General features: G+C 31.0%; 2 protein-coding genes across 2 annotated transcripts in view; both read left to right on the top strand.

Moving 5' to 3' along the window:
• LOC148226118 (uncharacterized) overlaps positions 1–7,826 on the top strand; it is a 35,978-nt gene extending 28,152 nt beyond the window's left edge. Inside the window, exons 3-9 of the mRNA XM_088204105.1 lie at positions 818–911; positions 3,561–3,690; positions 3,752–3,896; positions 4,175–4,318; positions 4,382–4,507; positions 4,580–4,704; positions 5,392–7,826. Coding sequence (XP_088060231.1) covers positions 818–911; positions 3,561–3,690; positions 3,752–3,896; positions 4,175–4,318; positions 4,382–4,507; positions 4,580–4,704; positions 5,392–7,366 — 2,739 coding nt within the window. The 3' untranslated portion in view covers positions 7,367–7,826. The remainder of the gene's footprint in view (positions 1–817; positions 912–3,560; positions 3,691–3,751; positions 3,897–4,174; positions 4,319–4,381; positions 4,508–4,579; positions 4,705–5,391) is intronic.
• Positions 7,827–16,669: 8,843 nt separating this feature from the next.
• Positions 16,670–18,797, top strand: LOC148226117 (inducible metalloproteinase inhibitor protein-like). Its single transcript, XM_088204619.1, has 4 exons — positions 16,670–16,838; positions 17,247–17,420; positions 18,318–18,512; positions 18,636–18,797. Exons 1-4 carry the CDS (start codon positions 16,760–16,762, stop codon positions 18,683–18,685), a joined length of 498 nt encoding a protein of 165 aa, XP_088060745.1. The 5' UTR covers positions 16,670–16,759; the 3' UTR covers positions 18,686–18,797.
• Positions 18,798–21,971: the final 3,174 nt, after the last annotated feature.

Genomic DNA, 21,971 nt, shown 5'->3' with positions numbered 1-21,971 from the left:
GGTGAAAATGTATTTGAACTTCACCGAAAAATACACGCATTTAAATAAATAATGATAGGTATGTAAATGTATATTAATTACTACATATGAAGTCATATAATTTAAATAGCAGATGCCAGATACATTATATTTTCACTGGTAAAAATGATTTCACTGAATTGACATATTTAAAAAAATATTTTCGCGATAGATTCGAAACTGTTTTTATTTACATTTTCTTATGGGATAACCCGAGAATTTCTGTCATTTCAGGAAAGGGGGGGGGGGGTGTAAAAGTTGGCCAGTCAGTGGTCGTTTTTTATTTTTTTTTATGTTTTTCATTAAATTTGTTCTTTCCAAATTCAAGGGGAGGGCAGTTGTCCTCCCCCTAAATGATTTTTGAATAACTCCTGACGTACTACTTAGTCAAAGAAATTCTCAGCGTTCGCTTATCTCCAAAAGTAAATCGCAACCGACCGGGAGGTTCATGCATTATTTATCCACCGTTGGCGATCGCTGCCATCACAATGTTCCGCCGCTCAAATCTAAATCTCTATATCTCCACTTCTTAATGCACAGCATCCAGCCAGAGAGCACACGCATCGTGGTCATCATCTGCCCCCAGCGCCCATTGTTCCCTCACGTTCCATGTACAATGACACCCGGGGGATTAAACTTACCCCGCGATAATATCGATTTTCAATAATATAAAAGGCGCCTTTGACGGTCTCTCGTGTCTATAGGATAATCAAATTTCGCAATCGCCATGTGCTTGAACGACGCACAGCAGAACTGCAGCACACTTCATTTCTAAAATGCTTTTTTTCTTTGTTAACAGGCAGAGCTGATCAATCTTCGCACAGAATTAGTCGAAGCAAGGACATGCAGAGATATATTGGAACAACAGAGGAACATTTCTGGAGGCATTTCAGGTCAGCTATTCTCAACAAACCATCACCATTAAATAGTGCTTCAATTAGTTGAACGAACAAATCCAAATAAGTACACAATAAAATTGTATAAAGTTTACGTTATTTTCCTAAAATTATTAAATATTTTCTTTTAAAACTTTGTTTAAAATTACATATTCTTGGTATGCAAATAGAAAATTCAATGTATCCCTTTATAATATTTTTTTTATTCTTTATTATACAATCTGTCTATTACCAATAAGTGATTTTTGTAGTTATTTTTTCTCTTTTCCTTAGTTAAAATCAGGGACAATACATAATGATATTTCATTAAATGACATCCATTTTTCTGGCCAAATTCAAAGTGATCCCTAGATACTACTATTCTCACAATTTATTGTTATTATATTATATATACAATTTTTGGTAGACAAAATCGACAAAAATCTATCTGAGGTTTACAAATATTTTTAAATAATTGCTGTCACATCTGTTTATTTATTATGTTTCAAATATCGTCGAGAATGCTCGACTTCGTTAAGCGGAGCGCGTTGGTGGTTCACGTTCTTTGCGATACGCTAGTTCGTAGCGTCATCGAATATGTCTCCATTGTCTGGAATTTGAGTGGAGCGATGTACTCCTTGTTGTTGAAGAAAATTCAAAGAATAATTTTGAGATATCTCTACAACAGGGATTACGGGTCGTACCCATATTTGTATCCTAGTGTATTTTTGCTAGGAGCGTTGGTATACATCATTGCATTCTCGACGTAGCGTTTACTCAATGAAGCACTTTTTATAGTTGGGGGGGGGGGGGGTTGTAGATAACCCGTCAATGGTGACTTTCGGCTGCGAGCTTTAAAGTGTCTTAGACAATCGCGTTCCTTATTCTTAACCGTTGCGGCCTGGTCGTCAGCGCTTGAGAGTGCTCTTCTTACACAAACACAAGGATGTTTTTGGTGATAGCTATGAGGAGCTGGAAAAATATATGTACTATAAGTTATAATATAAAAAAATCAGTTATAGTCTATAACTGAATTTTTAAATGTTTAATATTGTTTGTATAATGGCCATCATGACGCATTAGGGAAATTTGTTAGAAAAAAACCCATCAGGGAAAAGATATGGTGGTCAGATTTGTTATATAAAAATTGGTTTGTTGTATTGTAAAATCTAGAATTTGTGATATTTTATTAGGAAAATCCTATCTACGTAAATTAAAAAAATTATATTTTTTTGCAAAAATAGTTATGATATTTTATTTATAGAAAAGTTTTAGTTATAGTATTTCTGGATCATTCACAAAAAATATAAAATATCAATATTACTAATTAATGCTTTAAATTGATTTATATTATATTAATATAATGTTTAAAAAATGAAAAATAAAAACTTCAAATTAAAATGAAACAATACATAAATATATTTAATAGTTTATTCCTTTATTACAAGTTTTTATTATATAATAATATAATCAGCACAAACGTAAAATAAGGACGTGTAAGGACATAAAGGGCGTGTTTTAGAGATTTGTTTTTCAAATTGGTAAGACTTTTTTCCAGCGACAATCAATTTGACAGTTGACAGCCGATTTGTGCTCAGTTTGGTTTGCCATTTCACCATGAATAGACTTACGCCAGAACAACGCTTGTAAATCGCGCAAATTTATTTTGATATTTTTTTATTTTTGATTACATTTTGATAATCGTGGTTCAGTTCACGAAACTTACCGTGCGCTACGTCTATTTTACGGTCGATATAAACGTCCATCCGAGCAAGTAATTCGAATAACCATGGATCGTTTTCGCACCACGCATACTCTAATTAATAATACACATCCGTAGAGACGTCGTACAGTGGGCACAGAAGAAGTTATTTCTGCTGTGGAGCGTAGTATTGAGGTGGACCCGAATGAGCTGATTCGGCATCGTGCACAGCAATTGCAGCTGTATCCATCCACTTTATGGAAAATTTTGCGGAAAGATCTTGGTTTACGAGCTTACAAGATCCAGCTCGTGCAAGAATTGAAACCGCTTGACCATCGTGTGCGTTGAACGTTCGGTGAATGGGCCGAAAACGAGATTGCTCTTGATCCTCATTTTTACCACAAAATTTTGTTCAGCGACCTAATTGATAATTTAGTTAATATGTTATACAATGTTTGAGAAACACTAGAGAACGGGCAAGCCCTATGACGAAAGGTGTATTTATGCGATGACTCAGTGTGCATGCTCAAGCATGTATGAGTAATACACACATATAACTACCTACACTATTTTTTTTGTAAAAGTCAGAACAAACAGGGCTCAATTTGAACAGATAAATAAAAAAATACACATAGAACAAGCAAGCAAGAATTTTAATAAATAAATCACAATAGTAAAAAAAGCGATAATATAATAACCTTGATAACTATACTTCGAAAACAACAAACCAATACCATGTTTTTCCATGTACGATCAACCAATCACAGGTCAGAAATTTAAGAGCAAATGATCACATATTGAATTATGTTTTTGTGCACTGACTGTTGAAAATACATAGACTTGACTTTTATTATTATTATTCAATGTTTTTAAAGCATAATATTTGAATTTGTAATGTAAGGGCGAATATAAAAAGTTTGAAATAAAATAAAAACATATGTTTATTTTGTTTACAAATCTTTCAGGAATGATGATCGGCGAAAATGTAGCGACTGAAACAGCAAGGCTCAGAGAAGAATGTTCTCAGCTATATGGAGAAAATGCTGCTTTACGCTCAACAGTCTTGGCTCTTCACAGTGAAGTTTACGGTGCAAGGTATGATTCAGTGATAATTTAAATTAAAACCACACAAAATAATATTTTACTTATAATATAGATTAGCCGCAAAGTATTTGGACAAAGAACTCGCCGGTCGCATTCAACAACTGCAGCTTTTGGGACGGGAGATGAAAGGAGAAGTTCGCGATCGTCTCTGGAGACAGTTAGAATCTGAGATACTCTTACAGAGACACAAAACTGTTGTAAGTTTAATTGTTTTGTTGAATCTTTTCTTTGTCATGATCACTGTTCTGCTGAATTTTATTAATGAGGATCATGATCCATAATCACTATTTAGTTGTATTTATTTATGATTCTTTAACTCTCATAAGACTCTGTTTCTAATATAATTTTTCACATTGAGCATAATCTCCAAAGGACTAGAGAATGTATTTTTTTAATATCAAGCTCTGTTAAGGACTATCCTTAGTCCTATCCAGAGAAAACTAATTTTAACTATAATAGAAACACTAATTCTTAGGTTCGAGCATGTCGATCTGCACGCGGCAATGGACTGTGCAACGCCAATAGAAACCCTGGCTTTGAGAGTCGCACAATAGCTATAGAACCGAGACACGTGGCAGTTCCTCGCGCTCATCAGCAAGGATTGGGCATTAGTATTACTGTACGTATTATAATAATTTAATTATTATTCAGACTGATTAATTTCCTCGATGATTTATCTTAGGGTGGTAGAGAGCACGGCGTTCCTATATTGATCTCTGAATTAGAAGCTGATGGTCCAGCAGCTCAGACGGGTCAACTTTACGTCGGCGATGCTATTCTATCTGTTAACAACATAGACTTGCGTCAGGTATGTCAATATATTTTCGGAACGAATCTATTTTTAAATTGCTATTGCTATTACTATTGTCTTGTTTTTTAGGCTTGTCACAAAGAGGCTGTGGCTATATTGCAAAATCAGACTGGCGATTGCACTCTGTGTGTTCAGTTTGTAGCTGAAGATTCCGACGAAGAGAATTTTTTGAGTGAAGACGAGTACACGTATAAGTAATTATCTTTGTTTATTTTCTTTATTATATAACAACTATTACTGTATCCATTAAAAAATCAACAAAGAGTACATAACAGTTACATAAAGTACTAAAAGTTTTCTATATTTATTACCTGTCAAAAATGTAAGTGAATCATTCACAATTAAATTTAATAAGTATCTACTACAAATATTGTATTTTATTAAAAATTTGTCAGTTTTAAATATGTTATTATAATATATATTATATACTATACCTACTACCAATATATTTCATTATACACGATTAAACATAAAGTTAGTCGCTATTGATATAATTGCTATTTTAATAAAGGTTTTAAACTTGGCTCAATTTGTACCAATAAATAAGAATTAAATTTAATACTGGTAGTAGATTTATATACATATATTTATAATATTTTTTTATATCTATAATAATAATATCAACGCTACTTGTTCTTGCTGAGATATCAGATTTAATCAGTACTCTTTATATATATGTATTATTAAACATCAATAGTTCGACAGTTTTCATATGTTTCTATGAAGCAATGTTCATTGACTGCATTGCCTCATCTAGTCTGGAATTATTTTTTTTATAGTAACTGACATAATTTAGATCCTTTTCCATCAACTTGAGCAGTTTACCATAATTTAGGAGAATTGTAAAATGTATGTTACTGATCAAAATTAATATTTTTAAGGTATCCCATATTCCCAGCGGAAGACGGCGCTGGTGAAGCTACTCCGACAGCACCTCGTACTCCAGATCCAGCTCATCATCACCACAGAAGTGGCTCCGAAGATTTTAGCGATTATTTAGTAACGCCCGATAAAAATTGTCCTATGTCCAATCCTCACCAGCACAACATGCAAAATTCTTATTACAACATGAACAACGACGTTTCTCCGGTTCCGTATCATAGCTCATATGCATCTGCTAATTACGGAGACTATTACACTGCTCAACGGTACATGATGATGCAGGATTCAATATTGGACATGGATGACAATACAATTAAGATACAGACCGAAATAAAAAATTCTCACACTGGATACGACAAAACTAAGATGAATCTCGATATTGAGACTTTGAATAATAATAGCGATTTGTCCAACGACGGTGGTAAAGGAATGGAGCTTTTGAATAAACATATCGAGGTGGTGGATGAAATTAACAAGGAACACAGCACTCTGATTAGTGTTCATAATTCTCTTAGTAATTCAGAGAGCGCGAGCTCACCAATACAGACGTCCAGTGACAATAATATAGTTTCTTCAGGTATTTCATGCGGGAACTTGGAGACGTCCAATTCAGCCGATTCTAAATCGCCTTTAGGTCTGAACGATAAACTCAATGGTAACACTATGATCGATAAGACAGATCAGACAATATTAAGCGATAAGCCAACGTCGGATGTGGTTAAGACTTCTAAAAATATAAGGCATAAGAATGGTAGAAAAAAATCGTACGATAAAGGATTTGACACAAATGAAGACAGCATGTACGATAAAAATAACGATGTGAATCAAAACGTCGGATTTGTGTATCCCAAACAGCTCAACTTGAAAACTTTTAGTACGAATCAATACTCAGGGCTTTCGGGGAATTCGTTTGAAAATTATGAATCTTCTTTATCGCCTGATTCGGTTGAAACGACGCCCGTTCACGGGAAAAAGGTTCAGACAAAGATGACCAGAAAAAAGAGATCTAAAGCAGGCGATTGGAAGAGCAAGGGTATTTATCAAGCGATTGATAATGTGAACACATCCGATATGGACTCTCCGAATAGAATTGTCAAGCCAGATAAGAGGTATTATAAAGAAAGTGAGTCATTCGCTAAGATTGGCGTTAAAACAATACAGTCCATATTTGAGAAGAACATGAAGAATAACGTTGATTCAGTCGAATATAAAAACGCTTCTGATGAAATTGAATCGAACGAGAGTGACACGGCACTCTGCCAAAGATTATCTCCGCAAAAGATAACAGAAGAAGCTCCTTTGGTCAGCTTTACTCCTGAACATGCCCTCCCTAATATAAAGTCCAACACGATTGGTATCAAATTAAAGCCTAACGACTTAGAGGTTGATAATAGCTACGATAAGTATAAGAATGAAGTTTTAGAGTCTAAGGCGATCGAGCCCACACCGAGTGCCAGTCATAAAAATAAATTCCAAATAAAGAGTAGAGAGTTCAGAGTCGGAACTGCGAAAAGGATTCCGCCGCCGCCTGACGTGATCCACATTCCTCTGAAGGATTTAGTGAATGAGTTTAATTTGAAAACTGCCATTTTGGACGAACCGGTTATTGATAAGAAGGTAGAGTCGTTCGAGAGAACTCACCAAAGTGACGCCAGGAAGCAGCTGGAGACGGAAATCAACGATATCTATCCAATCGTCGACAGCTTGATTAATGGCTCCAATTCTAATTTGCACAGTGAGGCCGAAATAGACAACACGCTCAAGCTAGCACTGAGCAAATTGGAAAAATCTATGATGAACGAGAGCTTCGTAAAGACTTCGCAAAAGCTGCCGTTCCCCGTGTCGGACAACTATCATTCGCATCACTACTCCAACAAGAGCAGCAAGTATATAAAGTGCGACGCGATTTCAAACTTTGCCAAAGACTTGATTATTGAAGGTAACGGGGATCCGGATTTTGGTACGCCAGTTTAAATTCTAAATAGCCGTCACTTTCTATATGCGTACAATATACTGATAGTATTCACAGATTATTACTAATATATCAATATATTCATAGTTTGGATGTCATAAAACTCCTCCAAAGGTCTTTAAAACATTAAACAAATATTTCATATTTTACACAGATTAAAATATAATATCTATATTTCAAAGCTCTAGCTTAATCAATAATATATCTTTTGCATCATCAACAAAGCTTTTTTTAATGATGCAAATAACTCATACTGATATTATTTAAAAAAAACTACTAAACATAATTTAAACTTGATATCTGATCTTCATTAAAATTCGATGGGTGCAAAAATAATAGGCCAGGGCTACTGATTGAAGAAAGCTTTTATATAATTTAATTTTAACAGCTGCAAAATCATCTTCTTCCAATTTAACCACGAAATTGTATAGTTATTATACTCGTACTAACTGATAAAATAAATTCAGTAGTCATTATGGATAAAAACAATTACGAGAAGAAGATATTAGAACCCAAACATGATAAGGCTTATAAATAATGCCTCTACATCATATCAAAAAGTCAAAACTTTAACTCTTACTGATAATTTTCAAATTTCTTAATTCTGTATAATAAAATTGACTTTGATCATCAACTTATATATTTTATGAAACCTTAATTGACCATTGTTATGAATCACGTAATATATGTATGATATGTGTGTATATTATAATATTTTATTTAATGGGAGTATTGAAGTTATTATTTGTTTTTGCAACATAATGCTTCATCTTTGGAGATGAGAGCTCATGTATCGCGTTTTTTCTCCGTCGCTCTTTCTGATGTTTCGAGATTCGACGTTGGAGTCATCATCTTGGGGGAAGTGTCGATATTATCCCTTTCGACGAATATTTGACAGCTGCATCGTTTTCTAGATTGAAGCGAAAACGATGCAGCCAGAAAATCTACGTCGAAGGGGATTATATCGAGACTTTGCTCCAGATGATAATCCCAGACTCAGACTCAGGTCGAAACGTCGCAACGTCTTTTATCCTATCCTTCTTTTTTCTTTATATTAAAAAACGATATGATACGTCTGATACTACTGCAGAAATAGACATGGTTATGTAAATTATGGTTACCAGACAGAATTGTCCAAGTGACTTTTTATTTACATCCCGCAACATCCCTAAATAAACAAAAATATCCTAAATGACCTGTATGTTTTTTAGCTCCAGCAGCAATTTATCCTCCTCGAACAAAAATTTCCCTGGTGCCCTTTTAATTTCTCCTTTGATATTTTCAAAATCTGTTCACCTTACGTGAATATTACTTACCCGTTTTTTTAAAAATAATATCCACTTTTAAGAACCTCTGAAAAACGTGCTTTGATGTTCCAGTTATGAAAAAAATGATTATTTGTATCTACTCTCTTATAGTTCAGTAAGATACTTTTTAATAAAGCGAAATATTCGAATTGGAGGAGTTTTATGATTTGGTTTTAAGTGACATAATCATGGCACTGTTTCAACGATTAAATTTAACGAGATGTATTTTTTAATTTTGTACGTTTGCTTAATGTTTAGTATATACCTTTACTGTTTTTTCATAATTTTCAGCAAGCTCAATAACAATAATGCAAGTATTAGAATGATAAGATTTTTTATAAATAATAAAAATAAGATAATATAAATTTCGTTTATCTGAATATTTTTATTTTGATTGTTTATTTATGTATGATTATTTTATTGACTCAATAATTTAGCACAAGATTGTGATATATGATTTAATAATTGAATGCATTTATAGTTTTACTTTTTATTACATAGTTATAATGTTAATAATGTTGAGAATATTATGTGATATATTATACATATGTATACATGTGCGTAATGACGATTGCAACATGGTTTATCAAAATCAAAATTATCCAGCGAGGATTTGCTCGTAGGTTAGTCGTTGCTGCAATATTGATTATAGGCTATATTTATAAGCAAACTTTTAATAATAACAGATTATATCGTAACCAAACGTGTGAGGTTTTCTTGCTTTTCACGCCATTTTTTTATATCAATCAGAAATATTATAATATAATATCAATTATAAAAAAAAATATTCCTCATAACGTATTGCACAACACAAATTGTATTTGTATCGATGATATTATTTTCAATTATAAATTATTATAAGTATTCTTTGTATGTAATATAATTTTCAAATTATATTAAATTAAATGTAATAATGTCTTGAATGTAATGCTTTAGGAATATAAACTTTATTTGTTTTATAAAAGTATGAGTATGGCTTACTGCCAATTACATAAGATACAATATGGCTAGCCAATAATATTGTCATGTTCTGATTGAATCAAATAACATACTAGATCAAGTCAGACTTTAATTATATTTTAATGCAAGATGAATACTGGAAATAAAATAAGTGCCATAAACATATTTTTATTATATTATTGACACAATTTTACTATTTTATAAATTCACAGCAAAATATAATAATGTATGCTCATAACACACAAGCGTATGTGTTATGTAAGAATCAGGGTTGAATTAGAGACCAGAGATTTTTCGAGACAAACACATGTAATAAATAAAAAAAGGATTTGCATAAATTAAATATAAATTATTATATCTAAATATTGTTTCACTAATATTTGATTTTCCTCACATCACTATTTCCTACTGTGGCAACATTTTTTATGAACTTTCACTATTTAATTTTTATTTATTTTCAAGAAAATAATAACAGTGTCAATTTTTAATTGCTTTCTAAACAAATCTGCAGTGTTTTTTGAGAAAATCGCAGATGTACCTGCTTAAACTCAAACATCCACTATAAATAACTTTTATATTGGACGATTTGGATAACGCAATAAAAGTAAGTGAAACCTTTTAGAAATTGGCTAGTTTTAGATTTAGCTGTACTGTAGTCATTTATTAGATGAACTATAAACAACTACTCTTTATATTTTACGTATGAATACAAAAATAATTACTCATTATATAAAACACAAAAATATTACATCTAAACAGAAAAATCCATAATTGCCACTTTTCTTAAATCATGGCAATATAAATGTGACAAAGACAATTTTACATGAAATACTTAAATGAATTAGGCACAATTCTATAATTACTGATTTTATTATAATATCGATAGAAATTATTCATATTTTATTTCCAGTATTTAAATAATACATATTATTACACATTCCGAATATAAATTTTATTATTATTAAGGCAAGATGATGCGTTTGTATAACTGTTTTAATATATCTAAATATATATACTCCAAGTATAATAATATAAAAATAAAATGTAACATCTAGAATCAATATTAGACATGTCAATTGTTTTATGGGTTTTTGTACACAATACATGCTGAAATGCATTGTAAACAAAATATATATTTATGTATTTTTTTTACATTCTTTTTACGTTCATTACACTGATATTTATTATGTATAATATTGGGAAATGTAACAGAATAATTATAAATTAACATTATTGTAGAAAACTACTTTGCCTATTTATTTTCAACGGTCAGTGGACAATAAAATCTGGTAACGCGTGGTCAACAAATGCTCTTAAATACTGTGATTAGTCGTTCTCCCCGAGAGGTGTACCAGTATGTGTAAGTGCACAGAACAGTATTGTTTTTTGTTCTCGAAGTAAGGTGTTCCCCCTTTTTTACTTGATTTTTAAAACATAAAAATGTCGCTTGGGAACACCTATAATAAGATTTGTATAGATTCGCTGTAGGCTTTATTTAATAAAAAATGATTAACACAAAAAAATGGACGAAAAATTAATTAAAAACTAATTTTCTATCATTTAACCGAAGTAAGATTACAATTCAGTTATTGATATATTATTTTTATTTATTAAAAAAAGGTTCTCAGCGTTCAGGTGAATTATTAATTTTGTCCACTGACTCTTGAGAAAAAATAAAGTAGTTCTTTAATATTGAGATATGTCATTTTTTATGATCATCTCTTTATCTTTACACAATTTTCGCTGTTTGTTTTTTTAGAAGTTACACTTAAATATTATTTAATTTTAACCCTAATTTTATCAATAGTAATATTTTGTAATATGGACTGCTATTGGTAAAAATAACTCCAATTTAATTAAAACACATGGTTAAAACCATATATTGTAGAAAACATTTTTAATTGTATGATTCTGGTTAAAATAATTCCAGTTTTATTCTCTGACATAAACATACTTTAACTTAAAAATACATAAATAAATGCACTGTATTGTATTGATGTATTATCAGATATTGATTCTAGACGTCACAAATATTGTTTGCGGTTTGTGTGCAAAAATCGTTTTTGCAATACTGAGCACGAATAAGAATATCGATAAATCATTGTGATATTAGTTTCTCGGTTCATACTCTAGTCGAAAGTTTTTTTTTAGAATGTCATCACTTTCAATAAAAAGTTCAATGTTTATACATCAAGATATTACAAATAATGTTCTGTAACATCTTTCACCAGTGCATTACGTCTGAAATGATATATAGCGAAGTTTATCTTTGCATGCAGATGGCAATTGTTGTAGATATTTAAAGTGAAACTGTAAAGCTTCCACTTCACTCTCCGAAAGTAGGCGACAGTTGGCCAAGGACGGGAAATATAATGTGAAAATTCGGGCTTACTTCGGTCGAGCTCGGTTGTCCCCGCGCTAAAATCTCTCGCAAGTTCTCCGAGGTCACCGCGAACGGGAGGTAAACTGGGGGTAATTTTGGTCGAGGCGGCCGACTTCGTCGCCTCCGAAAATTCCCTCGCTTTCCGAAAGTAATACCCGAAGACGCTTCGAGCGCGAGCGGCGAGATACTTCCCCTTTCGCTCTCTCGCGTGACGAGAGAGAGAGATAGAGATGGTTTATCGCAAACTGAGATAGAACGATTCAATTTTAATATGGGCGTCTTCACGATCGCGCCACTGTTTGGTATTTTTGCCCGATCTGGACGGCCAAAATTATTTCTCCACTTTAGTTGATTCCATAAGTGCTCTTAGTCAAATATATGATATTATAAGTGCTAAAAAATACAATTATTTAAAGTATTTCTTTAATTGTAGGCCCGAGGAATAGGAATTCCGTGTTGAACGGTCGTGCGAATTTCGCCGCGTAGCGTAAAAAAAAAAATTGTATATGTCACAAATTTGCTGTTTTTTATTAAGAAAAAGTATTTGACTAGCATTTTACCATACTCGGTATCGTTTTTTTAAATATGTATATATTTAGTCATTCCAAACAAATTTTTATTTTATTTCATTAGTACGCGATCCACAATTTGACGTTTACTGATTTTACCACGGTAACCATATTATTAAAAAATTACAATCATTACAAAACTGTATTTTAAATTTGACGTTAACATTTCTTTAATTGTAGGCCCGAGGAAGAGGAATTCCGTGTTTAACGGCCGTGCGTAGCGTAATAAAAAAATTTAGCCGCGTAGCGTAAAAAAAAAAAATTGTATATGTCACAAATTTGCTGTTTTATATTAAGAAAAAGTATTTGACTAGCATTTTATCATACCCGGTATCGTTTTTTTTTTAAATATGTGTATATTTGGTGATTCTGAACAAATTTTTAGGTCGTAACTTTCGCGACTAAGCCCCGTCCCATTTTTAAGAAAAATACATTTTTAAGGTATGCAATGTGTTAAAAACCGCAAAAATCCGCAGTCAATTTTGCATGTATCATAAAGAGAAAGACCTAAGCTATATATTGTATATAAAATCTCAATTCAGCAAATTGACTTTCCATACTTTTCCTTAAAAAATAATAGAAATTATTCATTAGTTGCACACTTGAACGTTTCCTGTTTATTATTTATTAGTGACAGTGAAGCCTCGATTCAACATAAAATGTCTTATTTACTAACATTGATCTATTCCGGTGCATTGCAATCATCCACCATCTCCTTTTTCTCCATTTGGCTTTAATTTTTTTTGTGTTTAAAACACGCACGTAGTTATAATACGCGAGGTTGAGAAGCGTGCACGCGTATGAAATTCCCGGCTGTGCGAACGCTATTCGAAAAACTGCGACCTTGACCGACTTCGGTCGAACTTCCACTAGGACAACTTTCGGAGAGTGAAGTGCGGGTATAATGGATAATCGTTGTTTACTTTTCTGGTATAAATTGTTAATCTATCATAAAAGTAGACGTTCGTATTTCACATACATAGATATTTTTAATATTTTGTAATTGTCGGTATTGTTTGATGTAATGTTGAAGTTATGATGCGAATGTGTAAAATTGAAGGGACTATAATAATATTATAATATATGTATTTTATGGTTTTAAATATATTATATATACAATATAAAATAATGATTAAATTTTATTTTATTTTATTCAGTTAACCAAAGTTTTAAAGTTCAAAATTATTATATAAATGTAATGTATTATTATAATTATTACTAAAATGTTTAATACATGTTCACTTACCATCACATGATATTTTACCAAAGTTTAATTTTTTGTTGCCCGGCAAATATTCGAGGATGTTGAAACGAAATGCTTTCTAACCGTAGAACCTAGAATTGGTCATAAAACTTATATTGTCTAACAACGTTTTTAGAGTAATAACCGGAGAAAACTGCAGCGGTTTTAAACCATTTAATATTCGTATAAATTTAATTTTATAAAAAATAAAAATTATGAAAATTCTGGAGAAACCTAAATTATTTTAATTTTTTCAAGAAATTTAACAACTGAAAAATATTATACATATATACAATATACTCTTACAACATATGGTGCAACTTAGTTTGTACCTCTAGATTATATTTTTTCATAAGTAGAGCATCCAGTATCTTCTAAAAGAGCACTGTAACGGTGATAGTAACAGCAAATTTAATAATAATAATAGTTTTGATTACATAATTGTTTTTGAAAACCAAAGTGATTCGACTAGGTAAGTAATGATGAAAACTATTTCGCAATAATAGCACCAGTAAACAGGTTTTGAACAGCTGAATATATAAACTGGTCAAATATAAGCAAATCATGAAAATCGACGTTTAAGGTAACGTATCAATATCCAAAACTTAATCAATACCACAACCAATAATGAACTTTATAATGGTATTGCTAATGAATGGAATGATTAAGTGATTGATATATTAGAAGACAAAAGCAGAATTAAAGCATTTTTCAAATATATGTACATATGTCACGACACATTTTTTTGTTGATTCAACGAACATTACATTTCAATAGAAATACATTTGATACTTCCATATTCAGTCAATTATGTATGTAATAAAAAAATAAGAAAAACCAACAACAAATTAGTTCTAAAAAAAACTGCCCTGATGAGTTACTAGTATTGTGGACGAAAGACTTAATAAAAATATATGTGGAGAGTCAACTATGTTTACCAACGATACTCTTCATTGGTACAAGAAATTCGATATTCATATACTTTAGAGTCTAGATAATATTCGTTTAACACAAATACTGACAAAAATTGCATTTTTTCCACTATTTTATTTATTGTCCTAAAAAACATGTTTTTCTAGATCAGGGGGCAAAATTAATGTAATTTCTTCGAAATGTTAATTTTTTTAAGAAATCTTATAATATCAGCAGCAAATGCTAATTTCTATAGCCAGTAAGTATTCAATAATAATAATTAAGGTAGGTTTTTTTAATTGAGAAAAAAATCAATTGCTCCTCTTGAGTTCAACAATTTTTAAAAGTTTACTATGACTTAACTATTGTACTGCTGTATGGTAGAGCAAGTCATGGTATTCGGTTCCCATTTTTAATAAACAAAATAGATACAATTGACGACGGTTAAGTTCACGAGAACGAAAAAAGTCCACCACTGACATAACTGGTTCAATATTAAATGATAGATTGCGATGTTTCCCACAAAGTACCTGCTAATGAATAATTAGTTGATTTGCTAATGAGTAATTTGTTTTTAACTAAGCCTGAACATCTTTAGGATATATTTTTACCACCATCGGATGTCACACATTTTAGTCGATTTCACTTCAGAATATACTTTTTTTATCGTTTTATCAACTTCATTAAAAATACGTTTGTCTAGTTATTCCATGCAGATTATTTATGAAAGATAATTCTTTAATCACTTAAAACATAGAATTGACTACTCAAAAAAATAATGTGGTGCAAACCAACTATTGGTAGTTTCTATAGGTAAAATACCTAACCCTTTAAGTGTACAAATTATTCGCTTTTTTTTTCTTTATACACTTGTTAAATTTGGCATAAGGCACCAAATTAAAAAAGTGCACTTCTGGATTTGGTATCAATCTAAAGAGGGTCTAAAAAGTTTGGGATCCATTGGTGGAAGGCAAAAAACAGTTATAATCATTTGCTGTGTGTGCTATTTAATTGGCTATTGACGTTACTCACAATGTACTCAACTACAATGAGCTAGGAGCAACTGTTCTCAGAAAGAGTGATAAATTGAAATAAATCTGTTATTAAAATTAATTCACCAAAAAAATCTAACATGACTTAATTAATTCACCATCAGTAAATGGTTTCATTTTTATTTTTTATTGTCGCAAATGTGTTGTAATGAAAAATACCGCTTTAAATTTTCTCACTTTTCTGATCGTTACTTTTCTATCTGATCGTTGTGCTTAGTCTGTTAATGATAACGTATATTGTAGTATTATTTTAATACATACATAGCTTCATTGCACAAAAGCGAGGCAGCATATACACCCCTCTTGGATTTTGGGGGGGTGGTACTGTTACTGGGATGATACGCAATGCATGCCAACGAGAGCACCTAAGAGTCGCCCTAACGCTCGGAAGAAATACTAATGCTACTCCAATAAAATATTTAGCACTACGTGGGTTGGGGAACCCGCTCACCTGGCCATCAAAAGCTGGGTGCCCGCCCATAAGGGTTGGACTAGTAGGGCCCTAGTACTGGTACCGGCAGTGGTGTACGCAATGGATAACACGTAGCTATACTTCTGGCCATTCCGTTATAGCACATACTTTGAAATTTTAAAAAGTTGAAATGTAAAATCTTTTTCCAAATCGCGGACCGGATCAAAATCGGCATCGGACCGTAGTTTTCCGATGGATATACGTTAAAAAATAGTTTATTTCCTGATTTTTGTAGCACCGCAGCTCAGATAGATTTCAAAAGGCGATTTTTATTTTTCAGAGAAATCTACATTCATTTGATGTATTTATTCAGTTGTTAAATCGCGTTGTTAGGAGACTTGAATTTGACGTATTAATTTACGTATCCTATATTATTTGCTCAGCTTGCTTGTCTTAAACTGTACTATATTTTATTTGTAATATTGATGAACAGTATCATTTAAAACGCCATTTTGTATGTAGTGACAATATTTTTAATTACAACATTACATTTAATAATGTTTTATCACTCAAGTTTTACCATTTTACTGCTCATATTGACTTCGTGGAAAAATGGAAGTGCGGAATATTTAAAAGGTAACAAAGTAACAATATGGATAGTTACCAAACAGAATATTTATTAATATTTATAAAAATATATGCCATGCAAAAACTGTATTTTCATGGCATTTTAAAATGTTTTTAAAAATTTTAATGTAACCAAAAAGTACATTATTTTCTAGTGTATAAGGTATACACTAATCACACTATGAAAAAAGTGACGCCGTGCTTGTCGTTTCATTTTTATGATTAGGAATGAAAAAATATTTATATGATTTCGAATCTACTACATTGTAAGTATGTTATAAATAACAAGCTATTTATTATGTATTCAATGCAAAAATAAGGTATTTTTTATTGTTAATTATTAACATATTCGTATATCTTGAAAAGCTCTGTTATGGATTTGACATATAACAATATAAAGTGAGTCTTCTTTTATAGGAAACTGTGGTCCTGATGAGGTTTTTAAATATGGACCTCCCTACGATACTACTTGTGAAACTTTGGGTGTACCACGCCCCATAGTAGACGTAGCATATGTAGAAATGTGCTACTGTGTAGATGGATATGCCAGGAACGATCTAGGAGTTTGTATTCCAATTAAACAATGTCCTCGTAAGTATATTTTATTTAATATAAAATCATATGTATATATTAGCATATGCAATATTATTTTTTCATATAAATATAACACTATATCCCTCCTATTTCAGAGCACTTTTTATGATCTTTTTTAATCTAAGATGCATAGAACAGTCCTGACATGAGATTCAAGATGAATTTTGCGTTTGTAAAGTCATGAAAAATGCTCTAGAAAGTGAGTGAAAAAGGGTGTTTTTTATAAATTATTTTTTGATTTAATCTAAATGCTAATAATTATCAAAAATTCGCTTAAAATTATTATTTTATTCTCAAGTTATTTTTTAAATTAAATTATGACCATGATGGTCATAATTTATTAATTAAATTATGACCATCGTGACCTGACAGGTTAACTTAATGCGTCACGATTACCAAAAGTATAAAATATATTACAATTTTAAAATACATACAAATATATACATCTATATGTATGCATACATACAAACTCATATAAGTAAAAACACGAAAACAAGATAAAAGAACAGACACAAATCACCTGAACAGGTGTGCATTGTTCCACACGAATTGAACAAAAACCCCATATGTGCACGAGTAAATGTCAATATAATATGCTAATATGAAAATGCCAGAGAAGAGTTGGCAATTGCTTCAGTTCTAGACTTTACAGGCAAGAACAGTGGACGCGACCGAGAAGTATAACCACCTTCCGAAGCCCACATTTGGAGCTGCAAGCGGAAGCTGTTGTGTTATATATTTACCATTTAGATTTCGGTTACTTAAATATTGTTTAAAGCTATGGGGTCAAATTATACTATTTACGTACACCTATATATTTTTTAAATTATTTATTGTATAACATCTAACTATTGTCTTTGACGTTTAATAATTTTTATATATTTATTCTTTCAGTTAAAAAATGCGACCTTAATCAAATATACAATCTTTGTCCACCATCTTGTCCTCCGGAAACAACTTGCGAAACATACCGCCAGGAGATATTTTGCCACCCCGATTTGGAAACTAGATTTTGCATACCCAGATGCGAGTGCAAAAGTGGTTTTATTCGTATGAACACGAACGGGCTGTGCATTAAACCAGAAAAATGTGAGTCACTGAATCACAGTGATTCATTCAACAAATAAAAAAAAAACTTTTAATTTGTTGACACTCATACGAAGTCTACCCGAATCTTGTTGCCATTGTTATATTATTTTTTCTTTTTAATAGGTCTAAACCGAGAGATTTATGATATCAATGAAATACCTGAGGAAGGGTAAAAAAAGTAAAAAAATATAAAAATTCATAATGACGTGAAGAAAATCATATATGAATATATATAAATATAATAATATACATTCTTATCAATATAGATAATTAATTTAAAAATAAGATGATATTTTTTTTTCATAATCATTATTTTTCATGATTTCATTTATAATATTCATTAAAGTTCACAATAATAAAGGTATACAAAATAAGAACTGAATAATACTATTTTTAATTTAATTAATTTTTTGTAAGCCATATAAAATGGAATTATAGCGGCTCATATATAAATACAAATCAAGGGATACGACAAATGCGCGTCTGAGGTCCCAAAAGCGGTGCGTACGTCCGCAATCTGCTACCAACGCACGCTGTAGGGATATGGCGGACCCACACGACAGTGTCAAAACCAGACCCGACACACTCAAATACTTTTCTTTAAAGATCTTTAGGGCACGCGCTCAACACCAAGTACGATACGAGTTCTAGAAGGACCTTCTATCAAAGCGACTACTTACTGTACGCTTAAAGAGGTTGAAGCAAAAAACATTTCATTCCTTATCACAAAATTTCAAAGATTAAATAGTTAGCTAAGGATAGTTTCAGTTAAACTAGAACTGCTTGAAATAAATTTGTTTTAAGAAGCCTTTTAGTTGATGCACATAGACAGATTCTTTAGTTTTAAATATTTGTCAAAATTTTAGTTAGTAATATCATGAAGTAAATCTCAATATCGAAGCTCGGCAAACAAAACTAAATGTAGAAAAATGATAATATTGAGAGTCTGATTGATTTTACAACTAAAAATTAGGTCTCCTCACTTGTCGATTGTAATAAATTCAATCAGAATATTTGTGTAGTGATTTTATGATAAAATATGTATAAAATAATAATTTAGATTTAAAATGTTTTCATTACAGTATTTTTAACTTGAGCGTTACCGATGGATTTAACCGGTTACCCCAATGCGTCACTATGGTAATAAAACAATACACTGTAGCATTAAAACATATATAAATAAATTATAGTAAATATTTAATTCGATACACGTGTGAATAATAAATAAACATTATTGTGCAACACGTGTAAATAATTAATTACATACAATTTCACTAATATATAATAATTTATTCGTTGCCATGCGAATATCGATAATAAAAACGCAATTAATTTTTTTTACTACAATATTTATAGGCAAATGAGTTGAAAATCGTGCTAACGTTATATTATATATCGGTACTTACAGTTAAGCTAATAATAATAATAACTAATAAAAATGGGAGCTTTTGTAGCATTGTGAATTTTTTTTATTAAAGGTAAAAAAAAGATTTTTTTAAAAACATGTACATAGGGTAAATTATTATGGTTTGGTAACCGTAAGTGGTGTGACTTCGCAGCCAGTAAGACGCAGGTGAAAACTAGTGAGAATTTTATTAGATTATATTACATTTATTGCGGCTACTGTGATGGGCGAGTATCGTATCATAAGCTGGCGCGGGGATGATATCCGTGGAAGATTCTCAGGAGTCTTGTAGGTGGCAGTGAGTGTCTGGAGGTAGTTCCTTTTGCTACGAAGATCGTGTTCGGAAGTCTCGGATCGTATCTTTGCGTCTATCGGTGGAAGAGCATCTGCCAGGAGTGACTGCTGGAGTCTTCGTTGTTGACCAGTCTTATGTATCCAGGACTGCAAAGCTTGCTGACCAATCACAATTATTCAGCGATCATCCAATCGTTGCACTCGATTCTTAAAACAACGAAATTAAAATATGCTTTTAGCATGTAACATTTGCTTGATGGATATCTCCGAGGTCAAATTGTGTAACGGGAACTAATCAATTTTCAGTATTAGAAGTCGCTAAAAATAATTTACATGTTTTTTTAATTTAGAAATGTATAATATTTATATGAAAAGTAATAGTACTAATCTGTTTTTTGTTAACTTATTTATTGTAGCTTTGGTGTAACCATCATTAAACAGTTACATTTTCTTGCTTAATTAGAAATATATTAAAAATAGCTACAAATAATTGAATTTACCATAAGAACAATAAGATGCATTTAAAAAAACTAAATGTTTAGAAGTTGAAGCGAAAATTTAACTTTGGACTGTTGTATTTTATGTTTTCTATTTAAATAAATATAACAACAAAATTAATGCAAAATACAATTAGAGAACTTATAAGCTCCTCAGTCAAAAAGTAAAATGCGTTTAGTATGTACAAAAATTTGTAGCAATCCGTTGTATTCAAGAAATTAATTTGAATAAGCAAAAAAGGATTGGTAAAATATACAAAAACTAATATTAAACTGTATTAAGACACAAACATTTTAAAAGCACTCATTAATCAAGGACAATGAAATGTTCTAGATATAATATATAGGCAGTTTCATTCAGTGCATCAAACTGATATTAATTTTTTTAGAAAAACGCATCGAAACTATATGTATATGTAATAAATAGTAAGTACAGAATATTAAAAATCGAACTCAACCAGTTAATTTTTCATATTTCATGTTCCTCAAACATGAAATATGTTTCAGAATATGTCTCTAATTTTTATATTTTTTTTTGAAAAACATAAGTGATTTTTGAACTTCTCGATCCTACTTTCTTAAAGAGTTTTTTTAATTTCCGCCGAAATTTAAACACATTAACCTAAAACAAAAATAAAAAAAGTAGTTTTACTGGTATCTATAATTTTTTGGCAATACAAATAATAATAATAATAAACCAGTAAAGTTTAAAGATTATTTTCAAGTAGCTGATATTTTCTATAAATTTAATATTTTGGCCCATTTGAGTACACAAGAAACATCTTGAAAATTGCAATTTAATGAAATAATTTTCAGTTTGCAGTTCTTCTAATGCAACATACTCATATTGTATTATTAAATAAATACTATTTTTTGCGGAAAATATTCCAGTATTTATTTAAAATCGGTATATTTGCTGCGTTATTGTAAGATTAATTTATGACTTTGTTTACATTGTCAACTAAAGACTATATATAATATGATTGTGCAAACATATCGATGATAAATTATGAATCAGTCTTAAAATAGCACATGCTTAATAGAGATTTATTAATGTAACATATTTATACATCTAGATTTAACCGTATTATTGAATACATTACGTGTTATTCAAAATAAAACATTATATTTGTTTTTATACATAAACCACAGAGTTAAGTATATTTTTTTTATTAACTTGGTGCAAAATAGATTTGATGTTCGTTTTTATTATTTATGTGTCAGGTGTCGTCATTTTGATATAGTATTTTTTGCTGTATGCTT

The sequence above is a fragment of the Plectrocnemia conspersa genome, unplaced genomic scaffold, assembly GCF_051122295.1.
Source record: "Plectrocnemia conspersa isolate PC_06_02 unplaced genomic scaffold, ASM5112229v1 ptg000014l, whole genome shotgun sequence".
Lineage (NCBI taxonomy): Eukaryota > Metazoa > Arthropoda > Insecta > Trichoptera > Polycentropodidae > Plectrocnemia > Plectrocnemia conspersa.
This window is presented reverse-complemented; position numbering and strand designations above follow the sequence as displayed.